The sequence below is a fragment of the Ooceraea biroi genome, chromosome 9, assembly GCF_003672135.1.
Source record: "Ooceraea biroi isolate clonal line C1 chromosome 9, Obir_v5.4, whole genome shotgun sequence".
Lineage (NCBI taxonomy): Eukaryota > Metazoa > Arthropoda > Insecta > Hymenoptera > Formicidae > Ooceraea > Ooceraea biroi.
Window position 1 is genome coordinate 5,724,339 of NC_039514.1, and position 20,462 is coordinate 5,744,800.

General features: G+C 37.1%; 2 protein-coding genes across 4 annotated transcripts in view; one reads left to right on the top strand and one right to left on the bottom strand.

Moving 5' to 3' along the window:
- Positions 1-718: 718 nt before the first annotated feature.
- Positions 719-9,101, top strand: LOC105279640 (the record flags this gene model as incomplete). The annotated part of the gene is made up of 6 exons (XM_026972632.1): positions 719-1,018; positions 1,472-3,044; positions 3,260-3,468; positions 5,115-5,300; positions 5,695-5,893; positions 8,013-9,101. Coding segments are annotated over 6 exons (2,607 nt in total), but the record flags the coding sequence as incomplete, so codon positions are not given.
- Positions 8,191-20,462, bottom strand: part of LOC105279641 (serine proteinase stubble) — a 32,075-nt gene continuing 19,803 nt past the window's right edge. For 2 of the 3 annotated variants that reach the window (XM_011339538.3, XM_011339536.3), the window contains exons 2-9: positions 14,570-14,659; positions 12,269-13,170; positions 11,554-11,828; positions 11,014-11,362; positions 10,368-10,864; positions 9,827-10,124; positions 9,617-9,742; positions 8,191-9,369 (exon numbers count right to left, since the gene is read on the bottom strand). In XM_011339538.3, the coding sequence (XP_011337840.1) occupies positions 9,211-9,369; positions 9,617-9,742; positions 9,827-10,124; positions 10,368-10,864; positions 11,014-11,362; positions 11,554-11,828; positions 12,269-13,170; positions 14,570-14,651 (2,688 nt within the window). In that variant the 5' untranslated portion in view covers positions 14,652-14,659 and the 3' untranslated portion in view covers positions 8,191-9,210. Of the gene's footprint in view, positions 9,370-9,616; positions 9,743-9,826; positions 10,125-10,367; positions 10,865-11,013; positions 11,363-11,553; positions 11,829-12,268; positions 13,171-14,569; positions 14,680-20,462 lie in introns of those variants that run through there. The other variant, XM_026972276.1, reaches the window with a different exon arrangement.

Sequence of the window (20,462 nt, forward strand, 5' to 3'; positions counted from 1 at the left end):
AAAGAGAGAGAGAGAGAAGAGAGATACTAACTGATGGCGCAGCAGAGAGAAGCTACGTGCGCAATTTAACGGGGATTACGACCTTAACCACTTAAGAAATCGCGGTAGTAATCGGCAGGTTTCAAGCCTTGAGTCTCGAGCTAACCTGCATGAACAGGCCTGCGGCGCGTCTCGGATGGGCCTCATCCAGTTGGGCCTTAATCGAACTTCGGACTCCGGTCTGGCCGCTATCCTAGCGTGCCTGGTTCGCGCAGTGCAGTGTGAACAACTAACGCTAAATTCTGAAAGAAACTAACTGAATCTTGCATCTTCGGATCAGTGCGAACATTGAAACAAGGAAAATGCGACCGGTAATAATGGGAAAGTCACTGCACTGGATTATGATACTGCAGTGTATGTATAATAAATATAAAGCTATAATAAATAATGCTTCTTTTACACCGAACGTTTAATCTTAACTTGCTTTAGTTAATTACTTTAGTTAATTAAAATGAAGAAAATGATTTCATAAATTATTAGAGATAAAGAGTATATTAACAAAAACATGTTTGTTTTAACAATTATTACATTTATTGTTAGATCATTCAGAAAATGTGACTAACATTATTCAAAAGATGGAGAGAAAAAAAAGAAGAATTTTTTGGAAAATTGAAATGTCTCCATTTTATTCTTTACAGATATATTCTTTGTACGATATATTTTAAATCTCCTTTAACGCTATGTTGCAGCAGTATCGTCCACGTTCGCTTACAGGTACGATCCTTGGTATCGCGCAGATACGTTACGTCCGGTCGATGCGATCACCGACACTGTGAACGATCTCGGAATGAAGATCTTGCAGCAATACACGGCACATGGAAATGTGGCGTTCTCGCCTACGGGGGTTGCTTTCGTGCTAGCAGCTCTCTATGAGGGATCCGCGGGTCGAGGGAATAAACAGATTGCCAAGGCTATGAATCTACCGCTAAATCGGGATATTACTAGGATTGGTTTCAGGGATATTCATCGACGATTAAGAGTAAGAATAATGGAATGAAAAAGCTTTAAGTGACGTCGTAAAATAAATATACATAAAATATATACATATATATATATATATAAATGGCATGATTGTTTTTCCTTTTAGAAAAGAGATCTTTTTTTATATTTTTGTCGCTTATTACTTTTCAATGTATTTGACATAATACTCGTTAATTACATCATTTAATACTATCTACTAAATTTTATTAAATCTATATTATTATATTATTATATTCAACGCCATGAAAAACTGTTAACTGCTATAGATTCTGATTAGAGTTATACAAGTGCTGTTTTAAACTTCATACATATAAGATAATTACATGATAACATAACATTCTCTCTTTTATTACTATATTTTTTATACAAGTATAAAATAATTTTACATGTGTGTAAATAGTAAATTAAATTAGATAATACTATTAATTGTCATATTAACATTAATTCCAAGAGCTACCTTAATGCCGATGGTTTCTTGGGCGGGCTAACATTGAGCAGAGAGAACACCAAACTTCGTTCTGAATATGAAGATATTTTGCGATTCTACGGTTTTGACCTGTCAAGTATGGAACAGGAAGCGAGCGTTACCATCAGCATGGAAAATTCAAGTACAACCGAACTTTCTACGATCGATTTAACTTCGCCCCTAATAGAAACGATAAGAAAGATCGGGAACGTACGAAATGCAACTACGATGTCAATGGATACGATTACTTCCATCACGATACTTTCTTCGAGCGTGGAAGCAACAACCATTCCATCGACCGCAACGAGCACTACTCAGCAAATTGTCGCGATATCTACAGATACCAATGCACAGACAATATCGACTTCAGTTACAGTTACAGACTCCCCGGCAATTATCCAAAACACCTTGGCGACGCAATCGACGGATTCTTTAACCGTGGTTACTTCCGGTGAAAGTGTCCAGTCATCCGCTGGTGCGGAAAACATGATGAGTTTATCGCGTACGATTAATCCGGCAATGAGTACCGGGTTAGCTTCAACGGCATCTACAGACAGTGAAACAAGTTCGAGTACGATAACTATGATTGTTCTCGCGAACGATCAAAGTTTACAAATGACTTCGATAGTCACGGACAACATAAGTGATACTGGAACGACCGGAAGTGTTGCGATATCTATGAGTACCGACACGCAAACAATATTAACTCCCACTGCAAGTTCTGTAGCAGTTACCCAAAATACGACGACGCAATCAACGAATTCCTTAACAGCGGTTACCTCCAGTGAAAGTATCCAGCCGTCACTATCCGCTGGTGCGGAAAGTATGGGTGCAAGTGTGACAATGGCAGTTTTAATCAATGGTAGTGATGCAACTACATCGATGGGAGTCGATAACGAGATATCTTCAGTTTTCACTGCGAATACCCAAGTACCAATGACGACAAATGTGCCAAGTCCAGATTTGTCGACCATGATCGCTGATACGAGTACGGAAGCACTGGCAGCGGCAGCCACAACTGTCAACATGATGTTGGTTAACATGTCTGCTACCAATAAGTTCAATACGATAACATCGACGACTTTAAATAGTGCGAACGTTACTGCAACTGGGATATCAACGACACTACTAGCGGATACTACAGAAATGACTATGTTAGAAGACTTTATAACGATGCCACTTGCTGCTAATGCTGCCAATGTTAATGCTACTGTAATGGTTTCTCTTACAGACGAGACGACGATGGTACCGTCTGTTGAAGAAATCAACTTTACCTCAAGCAATTTCGTTGAAAACTCAAACAATTCTGCAATCGCAAATTCTACAATGAATTCTACATTAGTGGATGTTAATCAAATACCAATAGATCAAAGTAATGTTTCACCAAATCGTAAAAAAAGGACAGCTGGAACCAAACCTACTGAATCAGGTTCAAACTTGAATGGTATTATGAGTGCTATTACAAATGGGATAATACATGGACTAAATAATCCAAATGGATCGAATCTTCGTAAACGCAGAGCCAGAAGTTCGCATGGATATTTTTCCAATTATCCAGGTACGATTAATTGTTGAGCATTTCTTTCAACTTTCAAATATGTTACGTATTTTTATGCATACATGTTATAAGCTCTTATATGTATTATGTGCGCAAAATAACTCGATGCTTTTTTTCGAAGAAATTGAGTTATGAATTTTCTTTCTAAAGATTCAAATTCAAAAATATTTGTTTCGAACGATAACGATCATTAAAATTAAATCGTTACTTTTTAGACGAAGGTATCTGGATGCAGAATTTGAAAATTTGGAAATCATACGGCACAAAATCGAGCGAATCTTCTACGGGAGATACTACAGCGGAAATATCATTTTTAGTGAATGGTTGTGACGTTTCTTCCGTATCAGCATCAAGATATATAGCTGTTTTGCCATTTGCATATTTTCCGTCACTGCACGCTGTCGCGCTTGAATTTCCATTAGACGTAAGTCAAAAACTGCTTCTCGTAGTAATTATGCCTTATAGGGGAAGCAGCTCCAATAATTTGGACATGTATTGTATAATTCACAATCCTGACTAACCACAAAAAGGTTTCTGCCGGCGTTTGCTGTTCAGGGTATTTAAAATTACATTTTGCAGTATATGTATATATTATTGGGTCGTCCGGAAAGTTCGTGCCGATTTTTAATAGATGGCGTTGGAACATGTCTGAATATATCAATGTTATTGAAAACATACGATTTATATACATATGCTTAAAGGTGACATTTCAACGCATCTTTAGGAAAAAAGTTGTTTCAGATAAATTGATTCGTGTCAGTTTTGTACTCTTTTCAAGATGGAAGAAAACAAAGAACATTTTAGACACTTGATGCTTTTCTATTACTGGAAAGGCAAAAATGCCTCACAAGCAACAAATTCGATATGTTCTGTTTACGGAGAAGGCGCTTTAGCTGAAAGAACCGTACGTAAGTGGTTCGCTAAGTTTAGAGCTGGTGATTTTAACCTTAAAGACCAAGAACGCTCGGGCAGACCTTTACTACTGATGATGACCAAATCAAGACACTGATCGAGAATAACCCGCGCTACACGACACGTGAATTAGCAGAGATACTGAAAATATCGAAAACCACTGTCCACGATCATGTAGTGAAGCTTGGTTACGTAAGTCGCTATGGTGTATGGGTTCCGCATAATTTGGCCGAAAAAATTTAATGGATCGCATTTCCATCTGCGACTCGCTGTACAAGCGCAACGAAAACGTACCATTTTTGAAGCAATTAGTGACGAAAAATGGATCATTTACAACAATGTAGAACGAAAAAGATCCTGGGGTGAGCGAAATGAACCAGCATTAACCACTCCGAAAGCCGGCCTTCGTCCAAAAACAGTCATGCTCTGTGTCTGGTGGGATTGGAAAGGAATCCTATATTATGAGCTCCTACCACACAACCAAACGATAAATGCAGATAAGTACTGCTCGCAACTGGACGAATTAAAGACAGCGATTCAGGAAAAACCTCCAGAATTAGCCAATAGGAAGGGTCCATCAGGACAATGCCAGACCTCATGTTTCTTTGACTACCCGACAAAAATTGTTGGAGTTTGGCTGGGATGTGCTACCTCACCCACCGTATTCACCAGACATTGCACCTTCAGACTTTCACTTATTTAGGTCTTTGCAAAATTCTCTTAGCGGCAAGAACTTCAACTCTTTGATCGACATAAAAAACCACCTTGAGGAGTTTTTCGCCGAGAAACCTAAGAAGTTCTCGGAGAATGGAATCTTCCAGTTGCGTGAAAGATGGACAAAGGTTGTGAAACAAAACGGTGCATGCATAAGTCAATAAATATTTATCGACATAAAAAAATGTTGCCTTTGAATTTTCCTTCAAAATCGGCACGAACTTTCCGGACGACCCAATAAAAATGATATAAAAACTATATTCAAATAATTTGTACTTTATGAAATATATAATTACACAAGCTTATAATTTATAAAACATATAATTACCTAAATTACAAAAACCGTGCTTATTTATATATTCGTGGAGATATAATGTGTGTGTGTGTGTGTGTGTGTGTGTGTGTGTGTGTGTGTGAATTTTCATTGTTCTCTTAACATTGAAGGATCCCCGATACAACATTATACTTCTCATGCCTACGGATAAAACGGACGTCCATCATTTGGCAAGAGATCTCAACGGAAAGTCATTAAGATTGTTGAGAAAGCGATTACAATCTACTTGGGTCAAGGCCACGATACCTTCGTTCATGTTGCGTGGTTTCGTCACATTGACGTCATTTCTGCAAAGAGTAAGCAAATAGTAGATAGTATTAAATTATGTAATTAACGAGTGCTATGTCAAATACATTGAAAAGTATAAGCGACAAAAGTATAAAAAAAAGATCTCTTTTCTAAAAGGAAAAACAATCATTATAGAATCTATATATAACATTTTTTCTTAGGTACGTAAATAAGTTTTATCTACTATTAATAGATGAGTATATAATATTAATGGCGCATAGAACTTATTATGCACAGCTAAGTGCAAATAAGCTCTGCCCTATATATTAATGGACAATATTATATTAATAGCTGGTAGAATTTATTTCACATCTAATATATATTTATGACTTGTACGCATTTACATTTACATACAGCTGATGATTAAATTGATTGATTCTGCTTTTTATGTTTCTTTCATAGTTGGGAATCCTGGATGTATTTGACCCGAACACGGCTGATTTATCGCCTATGACATCCGATCTAGGTGTATATGCCAGGGATATACAGCAAAGTATAGGGATTAATATAAGAAATTATATGAAACCCGACCGAACCCATTCTCGTGAGTCGTCTAATATCGTTCCACCTCGAAGGGACTATTATCAATATCTATTTCCAGGTTTCTTTTACTCTATTACACTTTTTGCGTATGCACTACCACATTCTTCTTTCAATTACTCTATTACGATAACTTATTTACAGATACATCCTAATATCATTAATTATCTCACATTTAAAGGAGCATATTTTCCAAACTTTACTACGTAGCTCTATAAAAACCATTCCCGCAGTATATATACATATATTATAAAGTGCGTGCAAAATTTTTAGTCTTTTCAGCGCTTTGGTATTATTATTAAAACTTTAAATACTTTGGCCTTTTTATGTTTTTGAAGAGTTGGCATCGAAGTTTGTAAAACATCATATGTGATTTAACGATAAATATAACTTTGAAAAACAATTATTTGAACACGCGACGATGAGCCATGAACAGCTACATATGCTTTTCGTATTCAAATCATTTTGCAACGGAGGATTCCAAAGGATATCGTCTTATATTAATATTTATCCTTGTACAAGATATATCAGGATTAATTAACATTGAATAGTATCCGACATACAGTGGTAACTCAGGTAACTGTAAATCTGTTGAACATGCGAGAAATCAGACATTAAATGGATACATATGACTTTATTTATTTTATTTTCTTTTCTTTTCTTTTAAAAATGAAAGGAAAACAATAAAATGCAAGATATTGCGCGCTTTGCGTTATTCATGTTTGTCACATTCCACGGTCGTCGAAGGCAAGAAAAAAAGTAATTATATTAATGAAATATCCGGTGTTAACGAATGACAATTACAATGTCCCGCGTGTATCCTTTTCATCCATGCTCACCAGAAACGACAATACTCTGATTCACGCTCTGTAAACACGTATCTGGCCGGCCATTATTACTGGTGCATACTCGTGATTACTCTCGTTTCTCTTTTTTTGTCGTCTCTTTTCTCCATTTCTGTCTAATTTGTCGCCGCTCCTGTTCGTTCTCTATATTCTCATTGTTCCGCTAAGTTTCCTCGTTACTTAACTTGTTGCAACTGTTACAACAATGGGCGACTGTCGGGCACCTATACTTATATTTCTGGAATATTACACAGGAACGTTCCCGATTCTTATTTAAAACTGAGAAATTAGCGACAAACACCAAATGTTAATGCTTGTCAAGCTTGTTTGGTTTGCATGATGATTACGTTCAACTGATAATTATCTCTTGAAAGCATTGTCAAATAACAAATACAATTAGAACAAGATTAGACAGTTTCCTACTCTTTTCATAAAAAAAAGAGAAATTGATAAATAAACTTGTCTAAGATATTAAAAGAATTAAAATAACACAGATATTATATTAAATTTTATTTTATTAAACAAAAATCATTTTTTTATAAACGTATAATAAATTTATTTTCGAAAGATTTATCTTGTAAGATAAATTGTTAAAGACTACCATACACTACTATACACTTGTGGTATGCGGCTCTGGTATGCATATCTCTGGTATCCATCTTCTCACCATTGAGCAAGACTATTGATTATTATCAGAAATATTCTCAGTATTGTTATTCAGTTCACTGAATTTAATTGCTATTTCCTGCTCAGGAGTCCGCAAAAAGGACAATAAGGAATCTTTGCGCCATCTCCTTTTACACTTTACTAAGGTTAATCACTTAATCACCGTAGCGTAGCAAACGAAATTGCGAAATTATTGTTTCGAAATTGTATTTTTCAATGAGTATAAAATGCTTTTCAGTATAACATTACAAAATAGTAACGTTCATTGTAATAGTAATAGTAATGTAATCACTGAGCGTTTTCTGAAATACCATGTAATATGTATAATACGTTTTATACATATTATACAGGTCAGAAAACTGCTCCAACAGTCTAATGACTGCCGAAGAGCGTGCTAAAATAAAATATCATGTACGTTCCGATGAACGCAACATGGCCAAAATAAGATATGTGGTTATATCCATATGCATGCACTTTATTTCTGCAATTTCGAATTTGTTATATTTTTCGGATTGCCAAACTTGAATTGTTTTCGTTTATTATGTACATGAACATAATCTTCATAAATATTTTTGATATTTGCTATTTTCGCAATTTATTTAATTTTAATGTGGTTCTTTGTAGATTTCACATTTGTATGTGAAAAATAAATATTATTATTTGTTTTAGGTAATGGTCTATTCGAGAGAGCGGAACCCGTACCTTTCACGGCCTTGCATCCTTTCCTTTATTTCATTATAGATACTGAAACTTCAGTGAGCCTAATAGCCGGTCGAATAGATGATCCACTCAATTCAAGAATACTATAGGGATAATATATCATAACTCAAGGACACTAAAAGTTTAAATAAACACTCTCATTTATTTGGCGATACTTATATATAAATACTTATGTAGTTCTACATCTTATAATGTAGACTTCTCTCCTTCTTTCACACAAAATATTATTATTTTACCAAATACACGCAATTAACATTGTATTCTGTACAAATCTCTATTTGTAAATAAAGAATATAAAAATAGGAAAGAAGTATAATATGAAATATGCAAAATTGAGCATTTGGAAGAATGTTACGTCATCTCGTGCGCCATTAACTAAAGAGCAAATTTCATTATTATTTCAAATCGCTTAGAATTCCATTAATTTCTTTTATTGAATTTTACATGAATTTATCGTGTTTGGGTCATACGATCATGCTAATACTAGTATATATAATTTGATTTAACAATTTGTTTTACATTAATAATGATTCTAACAAAATGATAATTATCGTAAAATGTATTATATTATTTCACAATTTCTCCTATTGCTTTTATTTGCAGTTACGTTATGACGTTCTCAAAGTAACAAGAAATAATAAAATAACGGCGTACCGATGACAACGTACTTCGATCTATTAATTCTATTTCTTCAATAACTTCATTACAACTTGTCAGACTTTCTTCGATTACTCAATTGATTAATCTATTAATGTTAATCTAAGAAATATATTATTTCCTTACTTGGATTTATGTATAAATACAGTTGAATATGCTGCTATACAATAATGCACGAGATGTAAAGATGTTTTGTATACATGAATATACCCATATTCATTCGATGAGTCAGCATTCGATGATAGTGTGTGAATTCCATTTCTTTGTTTCAGTGCAAAATATACGCTTTTGTACATGTATAGCATACACATATACATATCCCGTAATATTATCTCGTGAGTGGCAGTGTGAATGTAAATAAATAGATGCAAATGATATATAGAAAATATATTCCTTCATTATAAAACTCTAAGATAACCCACATTTCTCACGCAACGATATTACGCAACATTGAGAATCGTTTCTTTTTTAATTGTCACTTATCCAGTGATCAAGTCACATTCTTTAAGATCCATGATACGAATTTAGAAATTCGAGTACAGACGCCTGGTAAATTCGCTTCCGCGCATCCGATACCCCAGGATATAATACCAGCAAGGAAGTATCTGCCATCCTTTCCGCGAACTTGAAGAGGACCTCCGGAATCGCCCTGCACAAAAAACACATTAACATTATATTATGAAATACTATAATATATATTGCGTGCAACGATTCGCGAGAAAAGACAAGTTGTGACGATTTTTTATAAAAATTTAGCAGTTTATTCAAAGTGACTCATCTGTACTGTTTAACCAAACTAGTTTTCTTGTTTTCAACTATTTTTCGTATAATGTAATATCGTATATAAATTTTAAAAGTAAGGTAAAAGATATAATGTATAATACAAGTCGTTGTACCTGACACGAATCTTGCCCACCAGTCTCATAGCCAGCGCAGAGAAAAATGTCTGGTATAAACTCATGTCTGCCTGCTCTCAAAAACATCGATTTACATCTATCATTGCTCACTATTGGCACAGATACCTGGAAATTTGAAAGAATCAGTAGCAGAGTATCGAGATGGCTCAAGATGGCTAATTAATCATTTAACATTTAAGCGACAATTACTTCTTGTAACACTGAGGGTAGTGTTCCACCCTCGCTCAACCTTCCCCAGCCCGTGACCGTTGCGTTCTCGCCAATTAGAAGATCATCCGTTGCTGGTAGGCAGATGGGCGAGATATGTGCCGCGAACGTCAACGCACTCTCGAGTCGCACTAGTGCCAGATCATATTCGTAGGTGAAGAAGTTATACTTGGGATGCACGACCTTTTTGGCGACGCCGCGTTCAACATAGGGTAACCGCTCTTGAACTGACGAGAAGTCGTATTCACCAACTCGTATCCGAATTTGCGATGTCAGCAAACTTACGAAAGGAAAAAAGAATCAACAGCTGTGACGAATAAAGTTCCATGTTTTTCTACGATCGAGCTCTCTTGTTCTTTATAAAAATTTTCTCGAAAGTTAGTTTCCGTTTCTAAGATAAGATTGAATGACACGAGTTAACAAAATTAAATCGAATAAAAACTTGAAGCAAGTTTGCAACAATGTTTAAGTTCGTTGCGTCAAATTAAAGCGTCAAATATAAAGGAAAGTAGCAGCAACTCACTCGTCGACGCAATGACCCGCCGTAGCGATCCAATTCTCGTTGAGTATGGCTCCGCCGCAACGATGGGTACTTGAAAATCCAAAGAACGATGTCCGACGTACGGACACCTGCCAAGGCCACCGTCCGAATGGTGCATCTTTACCGCCGACGATCCTAGTTTCCGGTCGTGGGAACAGAGGTGGCACGCCACATTGCATGTTCCTACCATCCTCAGCAGCCGCGATCGTCATCACCGAACCTGTCTTCTCACTTGCCTCCACGCCGACAGTTGATGTTTCTAGTGTTACGGTGACACTCACGGTACTTGGGCTGGTTGTGCTATTCATTGATGACGTTGTCGCTGTGATTGGACTGGTTATACTGCCGATAGTCGATGTGATTGATGTCGTTGTGCTTGGAATTGTGGTTTTCTTTGTGGGTCGTGGCCTAGTTGAGGTCTCTAGATGAGATGTCGTTATATAATGCGCCGAGCCCAATGGTTTCTGGTATTCAGTGCTCTATAATGAAAGAATAATTTTAATTTCAAGTTCGTTTATTTCCAACATCTCTAATTGGTTTACCAACATATTAATATTATATCTCGAGTACAAGCGTCTTTGCTGATAGATTCCAACTGACGTTCTATTATATTTTACTTGATACGTACTTGATGTGGCTCGGTCGGTTTGAAGCTTGGTCGCTGTGGGAAGCTTTCCGGGCCATTCTGAACAAGACCAGGACTATCCGTCCAGTGCGGCTTCAAGGACGGCCTAGGTGGTGTCCAGCTGTTCGACCAGAAATGCGAGCTCGTACCTGAAGATGGTACTCGTACAGTCTCTGGTACGGTCATCGCCGTTATCGGTTTGGACGACGACGACAAGGATGAAGACGGCGAAAATGATAATGTTGACGAGAACGACGATGGCGAAGACAGCGATGGTAGTTTTTGCTTCGTAACGAACGCTGGTTCTGTAGTCACGTGCCAATGAGAGGTTTGCAGTACGGATCCAGCTGCGCTAGAATGAAAGATTTCAAGTTGAGACCGATACGTAGGCATCGGCGTATAGTTTGGACTTGGCTGACAATGAGTCGAAAAGTCCTGTACCATTTTGCGACTTTATGATTTAATTAATAAACTGCTCTTGACAGCTAATGCAACAATATCCGCAAGGTATTTATCAAAATGACTTAAAAACAAGTTGTATACCTGGTAGAAGGTTGCCTGATAATTGTCGGTCTAATGGTCGTTGTCGTTGATGGCCTTTTGGTGGACAGTGACCAAGTGTTCGGCTTCGAAATGAAATTCGGCCTGTTATCTGCTTGACTGCTTATCGAGATTGGTTGGTAAGTAGTCGTCTTGATCGAGAAGTACGGCTTAGAGAAGTCTGTCGATGATGGTTTTGACTGTGCCGGTTTGGTTGCCCAATGCGGTCGCTCGGTATGTATAAAGTTCAGATTCGAATGCGGCTCTTTTGCTGTTTCCTAGCGAATACTCGATATTTCATTAATGCGCTCACATCATTTACTTGTAGCTATTTTTAACGTAAACTAGAATATTTGCATCTTGAAACGATATTTTGAGTTTTTATTGAACATTACTTTTAGCACTTTTCATCAATGTACAAACACAAGAAAAAGACATCTGTATTCTCCCTATTTTATATAAAAATGTCATCTATAGTTATCGCTATCGAAACAAACGAAGCGTAAGAAATGTAAGATCAAATAAATGATTCGGTACACAATTTCTCTTGAATCTTTTCTCAAAATTAATAACTAACAAGATTCTTCGAAAACAAACATGTTTTAGCGCTTTCTGAGCAACATAAACTTGAATATTTTATCGAGATAAGTGTTGAAATTATTTCTGCAGAAAAGTTAGATGAAAAATAGAGTTGGAGATAAAGAGATCAATCCCTTACATTTTTGACAATTGAATTTACATTCGGTCGATTTATTGTTTCTTGCACACTAAGATCGGCATCCTCGGTCTTGCTATCGTCTGGCCTTGATTCGGAGGGCCTTTGATTGCCTGGTTTACTCGGTTTACTCGGTTTACTCGGTTTTGTCTTGCCCAAATCGCTTGAGCCGGCGATCTCGTCTTCGGTCGATGCATGCTCCTTCCCCGGCAAGCGTACAATTAACGTGTTGTGTTCCAGTTTGTCCTTGAAACCTGGTTGACTTTGGGCAGAGGTAGGTCTCTCGTTCGTCGGTCCTTCATCGGGTCTGGTCTTTTGATACAGGTGTCCTCCATGATGATGATGATGATGATGATGATGATGATTGGGTTTCTTCGTCTCCTGCGGCCTACCCTCTACCCATGTGTTCGCCGGGGATGCGGAGGACATCGCAAGGGTCTGCAGCCGATTAACGTCGTGCACAGATGTTGGTTTGGCATGCGGCCGTTTCTGTAATGGTCTCACGTGGGAAAACGGCTTCATCGGCCGGGTTGAGGCACCGTGAGACACTGAAGATACCTGCTGATGGTGATAGTAGTGGCTTGGTTTCGCGGTGCTTGACGTGGTCCAAGCGAAGCTTGACGTCAGCGAGGTTGATGTCAGTCTGACCGACTCATTTGCAATTGATTCCACAGCCAGTTGCAACAAGGTCGGTTTGAACGTGCTCGTTGCATTGTGCTGTTGATAATTACCTATCACCGTATTCACCGTCGTGTTGTGTACGCAACAACTGCCAAACATGAAGGTGTCCATGCACACGCTCACATGCGTTCCTTCGGATTTGATACACTCCCAGACAAACATGCACGTGCCTTCCTTGCCCTCTGAACCGGGCACTTTGCAGGGCTTTGGACTGATTTTGTAGCCTGCACAAAATACAAAATTATCCTTAAACGACCTCTCTTAAATGGAATCCATTCATTCTCATTGAAAAGCAATTATTATAAAAATATATAAACTTAATTGTGAGTCTAATTGATTATAACTGAAATAAATGTAACAAACAAATAGATTTACAATCTTGCAAGGACTAACGTTTTTGAATTCTTGAAAGTTTGAAACTCTTCTCGTTAGGCAATAAAATTACGTACGTTGAATTTGATGGATGTATTAAACGATGACGTTGCGTCACGTCACGTTGTATGATAGATTACACTGTAGTAGACAATCGAATCATCTTAACACGCTATATATGACGACTTATCTCTCTCGTCTCTCGTTAAGTTTGGAGAAAGTATACCACTTGTCGAAGAACGTACGTATGTGAGATCGTGTAAGAAAAGAAATGAAACTTAATTGCTGGAGGAAGAAATACGTGGGCCTAAGTCGGAGTCATTAACCGAGTCACGGCTAAGACTCTCGGGGTAACGTGAATTACGACCGCGACTATGTAGCTTCACAAAGTCGCTTTCTCCGTTAGAAACACGATCGCGTCGGCCTGAAGCACACGGTTGTGTTACGTTGTAAAGCAAAATGCCAGATAAAAGAAGAATCTTGTTACGAAGCATATTTGCTCGATCGACGTTCAACAGCAAGGAGTCAACGTGATTCTTCCGTTCTCGATATACTCGCCAGGCAGACATTGATCCACGTCTGGCGAAAATTACAAATTGTTTGAAAGTTATGCCAACATTATGCTGCCGCGCATACATACTTCAATTTGTCGACAATTATCCCGAGTCATTTGCGAAAAGTCATCTCGCGCACGCAATGACCTAATTTACAAAAGCGTGCGAATGTCTAGAAGACGCCTGTGCGAGTACTCGCCCGATGTTATCACAGCTGACTGCGCGCGTACTCCAATTATCTTCGAGAACGAATATAAAAATAATTGGACGAAGGAGTCTCCCTTCGATCTCGGTTCGGGGGGATCCGTTGAAATGAGAGGAAAGCAGCGCCTTCTTTCGCTTTTCTTTTCTCACGCTCATGTACGACCGACTGCACCTTGACCGAGTTCTCCTTCCAATTAAACGTTATACATTTAAGAACCCTTGGGCGCGGGAAGGAAGATGCCGCGCAAAGAGAAGATGACAGAAATAAGAGAGAGAAGAGAGAGAGAGAGAGAGAGAGAGAGAGAGAGAGAGAGAAAAGAGAAGAAAGTGAAAAAGGAAAGAAACAACTGCAATGGTTACTCGAAAGAGTAATATGAAAAGGGACGATGGTTGTCCGCGGCCGAGAGAACATATTACAGAGAGCTCGCCGAATCGCGAATACGGATACCGAAACATACGTCCGTTTAAATCACCAGAAAGCAATATTACTGACTGTGACCTCGATTCAGCGTACTGAGAGACCTGGCGACGCCCGACCACCAGAGAATCGTGGCCACGTAACCGATCCAGCGCATCCTGATCCCTGAAAATGAAAATGTTTTTTATATGATTATTTCCTTTTATATTTTGCCTCAATATTGAAAATAAGTATGATTTGCTTAGTATTGTAATATTAATTTAGAGCAGTGTTATTCAAACACAGATGAATCTTACAGAACCACGCAGATCGCGAAACGAAGAGATGTTAATCTCGCCTTGCCTTTTTGCGTACTAAAACTATAATGAGCGATGAATGTTATATTTTTACCAGGACTAGAAGGAGGGCATCGTTCTTTCATTATCGTCTAACCAAGTCTATGAAGTCTATGGCATTCGAAAATTATACATAGGTGTGTGTATATATATATATATTCTGTTTTAATATTATATATATTTATTTATATATAACAGGTTTTTGCATGCTTCTTTATATTGTATAATTTAATTTATTCTTTAATACGTTATTATGACTATAAAGCACATCGTTACCTACATATATATAAATCCAATACATACTGATAGCATTTTATAAACTGTTAACTTTTCGTGCTTCTATAATATTTTATAACTATCAAGTTTATTTGGGATGCCATTCCAATGGAGAATTCTCAATTTCTAATCCGTCGTGTTTTGCTGGCAAGGATTCAAGATCGACAGGACCCAACACGACCAACTCGACGATACGACGAGCGTATCGAACATGTATCACAAGGAATGAAAAAAAGCTAACCCTGCGGCCCATCTTGTCACCGAATTCTGGTCTCGCATTCCAGGTCAGGCGATGCAGCCGTCGCTCGCTTTCGAATTCGTTGATCGAGAATATTGTCGTCATCTCGTGAATCATCCTTATCTATGCTCAGTATATTCTGAATATTCGAAATAGTGTTTTGCAATATAATGCAACATATATGTATATATTACAAAGCGAGATAATTCTACATTTTTATTTTATATTGATTTTACATTTCCAGACAAAAAATACAATATACAATATACAAAGTCCATGTAAAATAAAGATGCAACGAATTTTTAAATATTTTTCAGATAATTTTGCAAACTTATTTAGATATTTGTTTTATTTCAAAACTATTGGGTCGTCCGGAAAGTTCGTGCCGATTTTTAATAGATGGCGGTGGAACATGTCTGAATATATCAATGTTATTGAAAACATACGATTTATATACATATGCTTAAAGGTGACATTTCAACTCATCTTTAGGAAAAAAGTTGTTTCAGATAAATTGATTCGTGTCAGTTTTGTACTCTTTTCAAGATGGAAGAAAACAAAGAACATTTTAGACACTTGATACTTTTCTATTACCGGAAAGGCAAAAATACCTCACAAGCAACAAATTCGATATGTTCTGTTTACGGAGAAGGCGCTTTAGCTGAAAGAACCGTACGTAAGTGGTTCGCTAAGTTTAGAGCTGGTGATTTTAACCTTAAAGACCAAGAACGCTCGGGCAGACCTCTACTACTGATGATGACCAAATCAAGACACTGATCGAGAATAACCCGCGCTACACGACACGTGAATTAGCAGAGATACTGAAAATATCGAAAACCACTGTCCACGATCATGTAGTGAAGCTTGGTTACGTAAGTCGCTATGGTGTATGGGTTCCGCATAATTTGGCCGAAAAAATTTAATGGATCGCATTTCCATCTGCGACTCGCTGTACAAGCGCAACGAAAACGTACCATTTTTGAAGCAATTAGTGACGAAAAATGGATCATTTACAACAATGTAGAACGAAAAAGATCCTGGGGTAAGCGAAATGAACCAGCATTAACCACTCCGAAAGCCGGCCTTCGTCCAAAAACAGTCATGCTCTGTGTCTGGTGGGATTGGAAAGGAATCCTATATTATGAGCTCCTACCACACAACCAAACGATAAATGCAGATAAGTACTGCTCGCAACTGGACGAATTAAAGACAGCGATTCAGGAAAAACCTCCAGAATTAGCCAATAGGAAGGGTGTCGTGTTCCATCAGGACAATGCCAGACCTCATGTTTCTTTGACTACCCGACAAAAATTGTTGGAGTTTGGCTGGGATGTGCTACCTCACCCACCGTATTCACCAGACATTGCACCTTCAGACTTTCACTTATTTAGGTCTTTGCAAAATTCTCTTAGCGGCAAGAACTTCAACTCTTTGATCGACATAAAAAATTACCTTGAGGAGTTTTTCGCCGAGAAACCTAAGAAGTTCTCGGAGAATGGAATCTTCCAGTTGCGTGAAAGATGGACAAAGGTTGTGAAACAAAACGGTGCATGCATAAGTCAATAAATATTTATCGACATAAAAAAATGTTGCCTTAGAATTTTCCTTCAAAATCGGCACGAACTTTCCGGACGACCCAATATTTCTGCTTACATAAAATCCATTTCTCTGGAATTTTTCTCGGATGCGCTGTTCCGAAGTTCTTAAAGTTACAATTCTACGTTGAAGGTATTGCGCGTATTGCGTAATGTTTATGAATAGATATAGAAATTCTATGCGGACGGATGCACATGTCTCATAACTTTTTCGATATCTAAAAGAAAATAGGTGTACAACTCGACATATTTCAAGGAATCTCTAACTTTCTGGACCAATGTCTCTCTATCACTATCTCTATGGATATTTCTTTGAAAGATATACACGTTCATGCTTTTATTCACAATTTTTGCACATAGGATGGATTATAATCTATAGAAATTTTATTCAGTTTTTATATGATGAAATTAATCGATTTATGAAATTTATGAATTACAGTCTGTTAAATATGCAAAAATTAAATAATTCGTTAATTATTATAGTATATTTTATTTATATTTCACTTGTTTCATAATAACGTCATAATATTCTTAATGGCATTAGAAACACAGTAAGAATCAATTAAAAAATTTATGAGCTCGTGTTCAATTATATCACAATGTATCTTTTTCATATAACAGTATTTGAATATGAAACGCGTATTGTACATAATATGAAATTTAACTTTATATTTAACACAAAATTTAATCTTATGCGATAAAACAATCATAATATTAAAACTATAGAAAGAATTTTTCTAAAAGCTATTATAGCATTCGTAAACGAAGACGCATCAAAGAAATACTAATTGAATCTGGTTAGTATAATGCTTATAAGATATGCAATATATATTATACAAATGTTTAAAAAATTTGTTTATAGCAAAGTCCTAAGAACATTGTAAAATCTTTTAAGTATATCACAACTGACTAATTCTACGGTACTATTAATACAGTGTATCATTCAATAATAATTTGTTCCGCATATAAAATTCCCTTCTACATATTCGAGACAATATCTGCGTCGGAAGTTACTCTGGGACAAGGTCAAGAAGCAAAGAACAGAACTGTCACTGGTCGGTTGCGACTTCTCTTGCTGCACCGGTAGCTGCGGTCGCTACCATTCGAGGCAGAATGCGCACGAGCAAGGACAAGCAAGAAGAAGAAAGAGAAGACGAAGAAGTGCTGGATGACCCAGTGATCGCGGATCTCAAATCGCATTTATCAATCTTCTCCGGCGTGACCGCGCAGTGATACAGTACACAAAAAGAAGAGTTCCGTCATCGATAGTGGATTATCCATTAGCCACTACAGACGCATCCGAAGCCTCACAGGAGCCTCACACAGGAGGAGGAATTTGAGAAAGACATGAATAAACTGTGCATTAATATTTCAGACAATCGAATCCTTAGTGGAAAAATGCAAAATGTTTTTCTATAAAGTGTTCTCATGTTTTTGGCTCGAAAATACAAATATTCTTATAACGGCACATTGAATTATATGCAATATTATGTAAAGTCTGTTGCAATCCATCAATTGATTCAATCAAATCAAATAATGATACATATTAGTTTCTTAAAATGTTATTCAATCTGTTCCTATGCTATATTCCTGTTGATAAAACAAACAAATGGATAATAAAAACTCTGAATTTTATAGCCGTGTATATATTAAAACCACATTTATCTTCCTTAATTAAAATGTTAAAAAATGTGAATTGGGTGCGTCGCGTCGCGTCGTAACAGTTAATTATTCACTTTTTATACATGAATATCGTCGTGATACGGTAACAATCTATTTACTAACATCGGGTTAAAAGGCGAAAAGGCTGAATAACCAAGTCCATTAGCATTCATGATCGTGACACGATTTCGTAATAGCTGTAGAATCTCCCCTCCGTTAAGTCTTCGGTTCCCGGGCACGTGCCATGTGACGCAACGTGAGATGTGTACACGACTATTTGAAGAAGACGCCGTATACCTTATAAGTCAAACGTAACTCCTTATGGTGTTTATGCTAGTATGCACATAAACATCAGTGTATCGACGAGACAGGCAACTTTTAACCTTTTTATTAATATTATATTACATCTATTAATACTATATTATATTACAAAAAGTTTATTGCGGTTGTCTTGCGCGCGTATTATTAAATTAATGCGACTTCACGTTGACAAGAAGGTAATTGTGGTAATCAAATCAAATAATAAGGCGATTAGCGCCTTATCATATTATTAATTCAGCCTGGATATAATGCACACCAATAAATATAAATTGATATTCATTAATAAATCAAATAGTTATTAATATGTATGAGAGTAATGCATGTTGCAACATGATAATATGACACTATAACGAGGTGAACTGAAGTAAGCGCACAATATAAATCTTGTCGCGAGAGATGAAAGCAGAAATGTATCTATTGTTTTAAAGTTATTTCACAAGCCTGTACGTTTTTTTTAGACTAACTAAAAAGACATCATCTTGAAGATGTTTTAGAGTCGTCCGAATAAAGTCTTTTTAATATAACTATTTTTACTTTTTAATTATTCTATAATAGACTAATAATTAAGTAAACCTCCCCAACTATACATGTATACAGTGCTAGAGAGCAATATATATTATAAACATTTTATTATAAATAAAAGAAAAGTTTTTAAACTCCAAGGATCGCAGCGATCTACGCGAATATACACGTTGCTGGCAATCGCGGTGTAACGTCGATTACTGCATATCGGGGGAGGGAAAGGGGCCGACGATGGTGCGCGAATTGGAGCAAGTCGGAACGATGCGCGAGGGACGTTCACGTATATGCGCAACTCTTTTTATTTCATACGTGCCGAAGTAACAGAGCTGATGAAAGCATATGGTCGATACAACCGACAGTGGAACCATCAGTAATCGTTGATGTTTGCCTAACGCGTGACGACCACGTGGCACGAATGAACGAACGAAGAAACGAACGGGCACAAGGTTGCGGTACATATTGATGCATTTACGAAGTGATGAAACGTCATCCACCAAGGATACACGTCCTTTGGATTTCACATGGGTGAAATCATCACAGATTAGTCGATATTTTCGGGATGCGTCTCCACGATTCGAGCCAGTCGAGAACCAGCCGTTTCGTTGCTTCCGAAGGAAGTCAAGCGAGGAACGCGAAGACCGCCGCTGGAGTTTGATATAATGAAAGCGTACAAGATAAAGAACAGTGAGAAGACGAGCTGCAATTTAAAAGAGGTTCAAGTCTCGATGCCAGTCAGTTTTGATTTGATGCGATCCTGATGGCTTTATGCAGAAGAGTGGGATGTTAATCCCTGAGAAACTTCGGTTGCATTCATGACGAAGCTTTATAAATTATATGTTTGAAATTAATGTTCATGTAGTTCCTAAAGCTCCTTCTCTAAGCATACGATTCTATCTGAAATAAACTGAAATGAGGGAGTAAAAGGAAAAGAATTATATATTATTATATATTATTTTACTCTTTTACTTTTACATAAAATGAAAAAGAGATCAGAAATGAAAGATGAAAGCTTCATATCA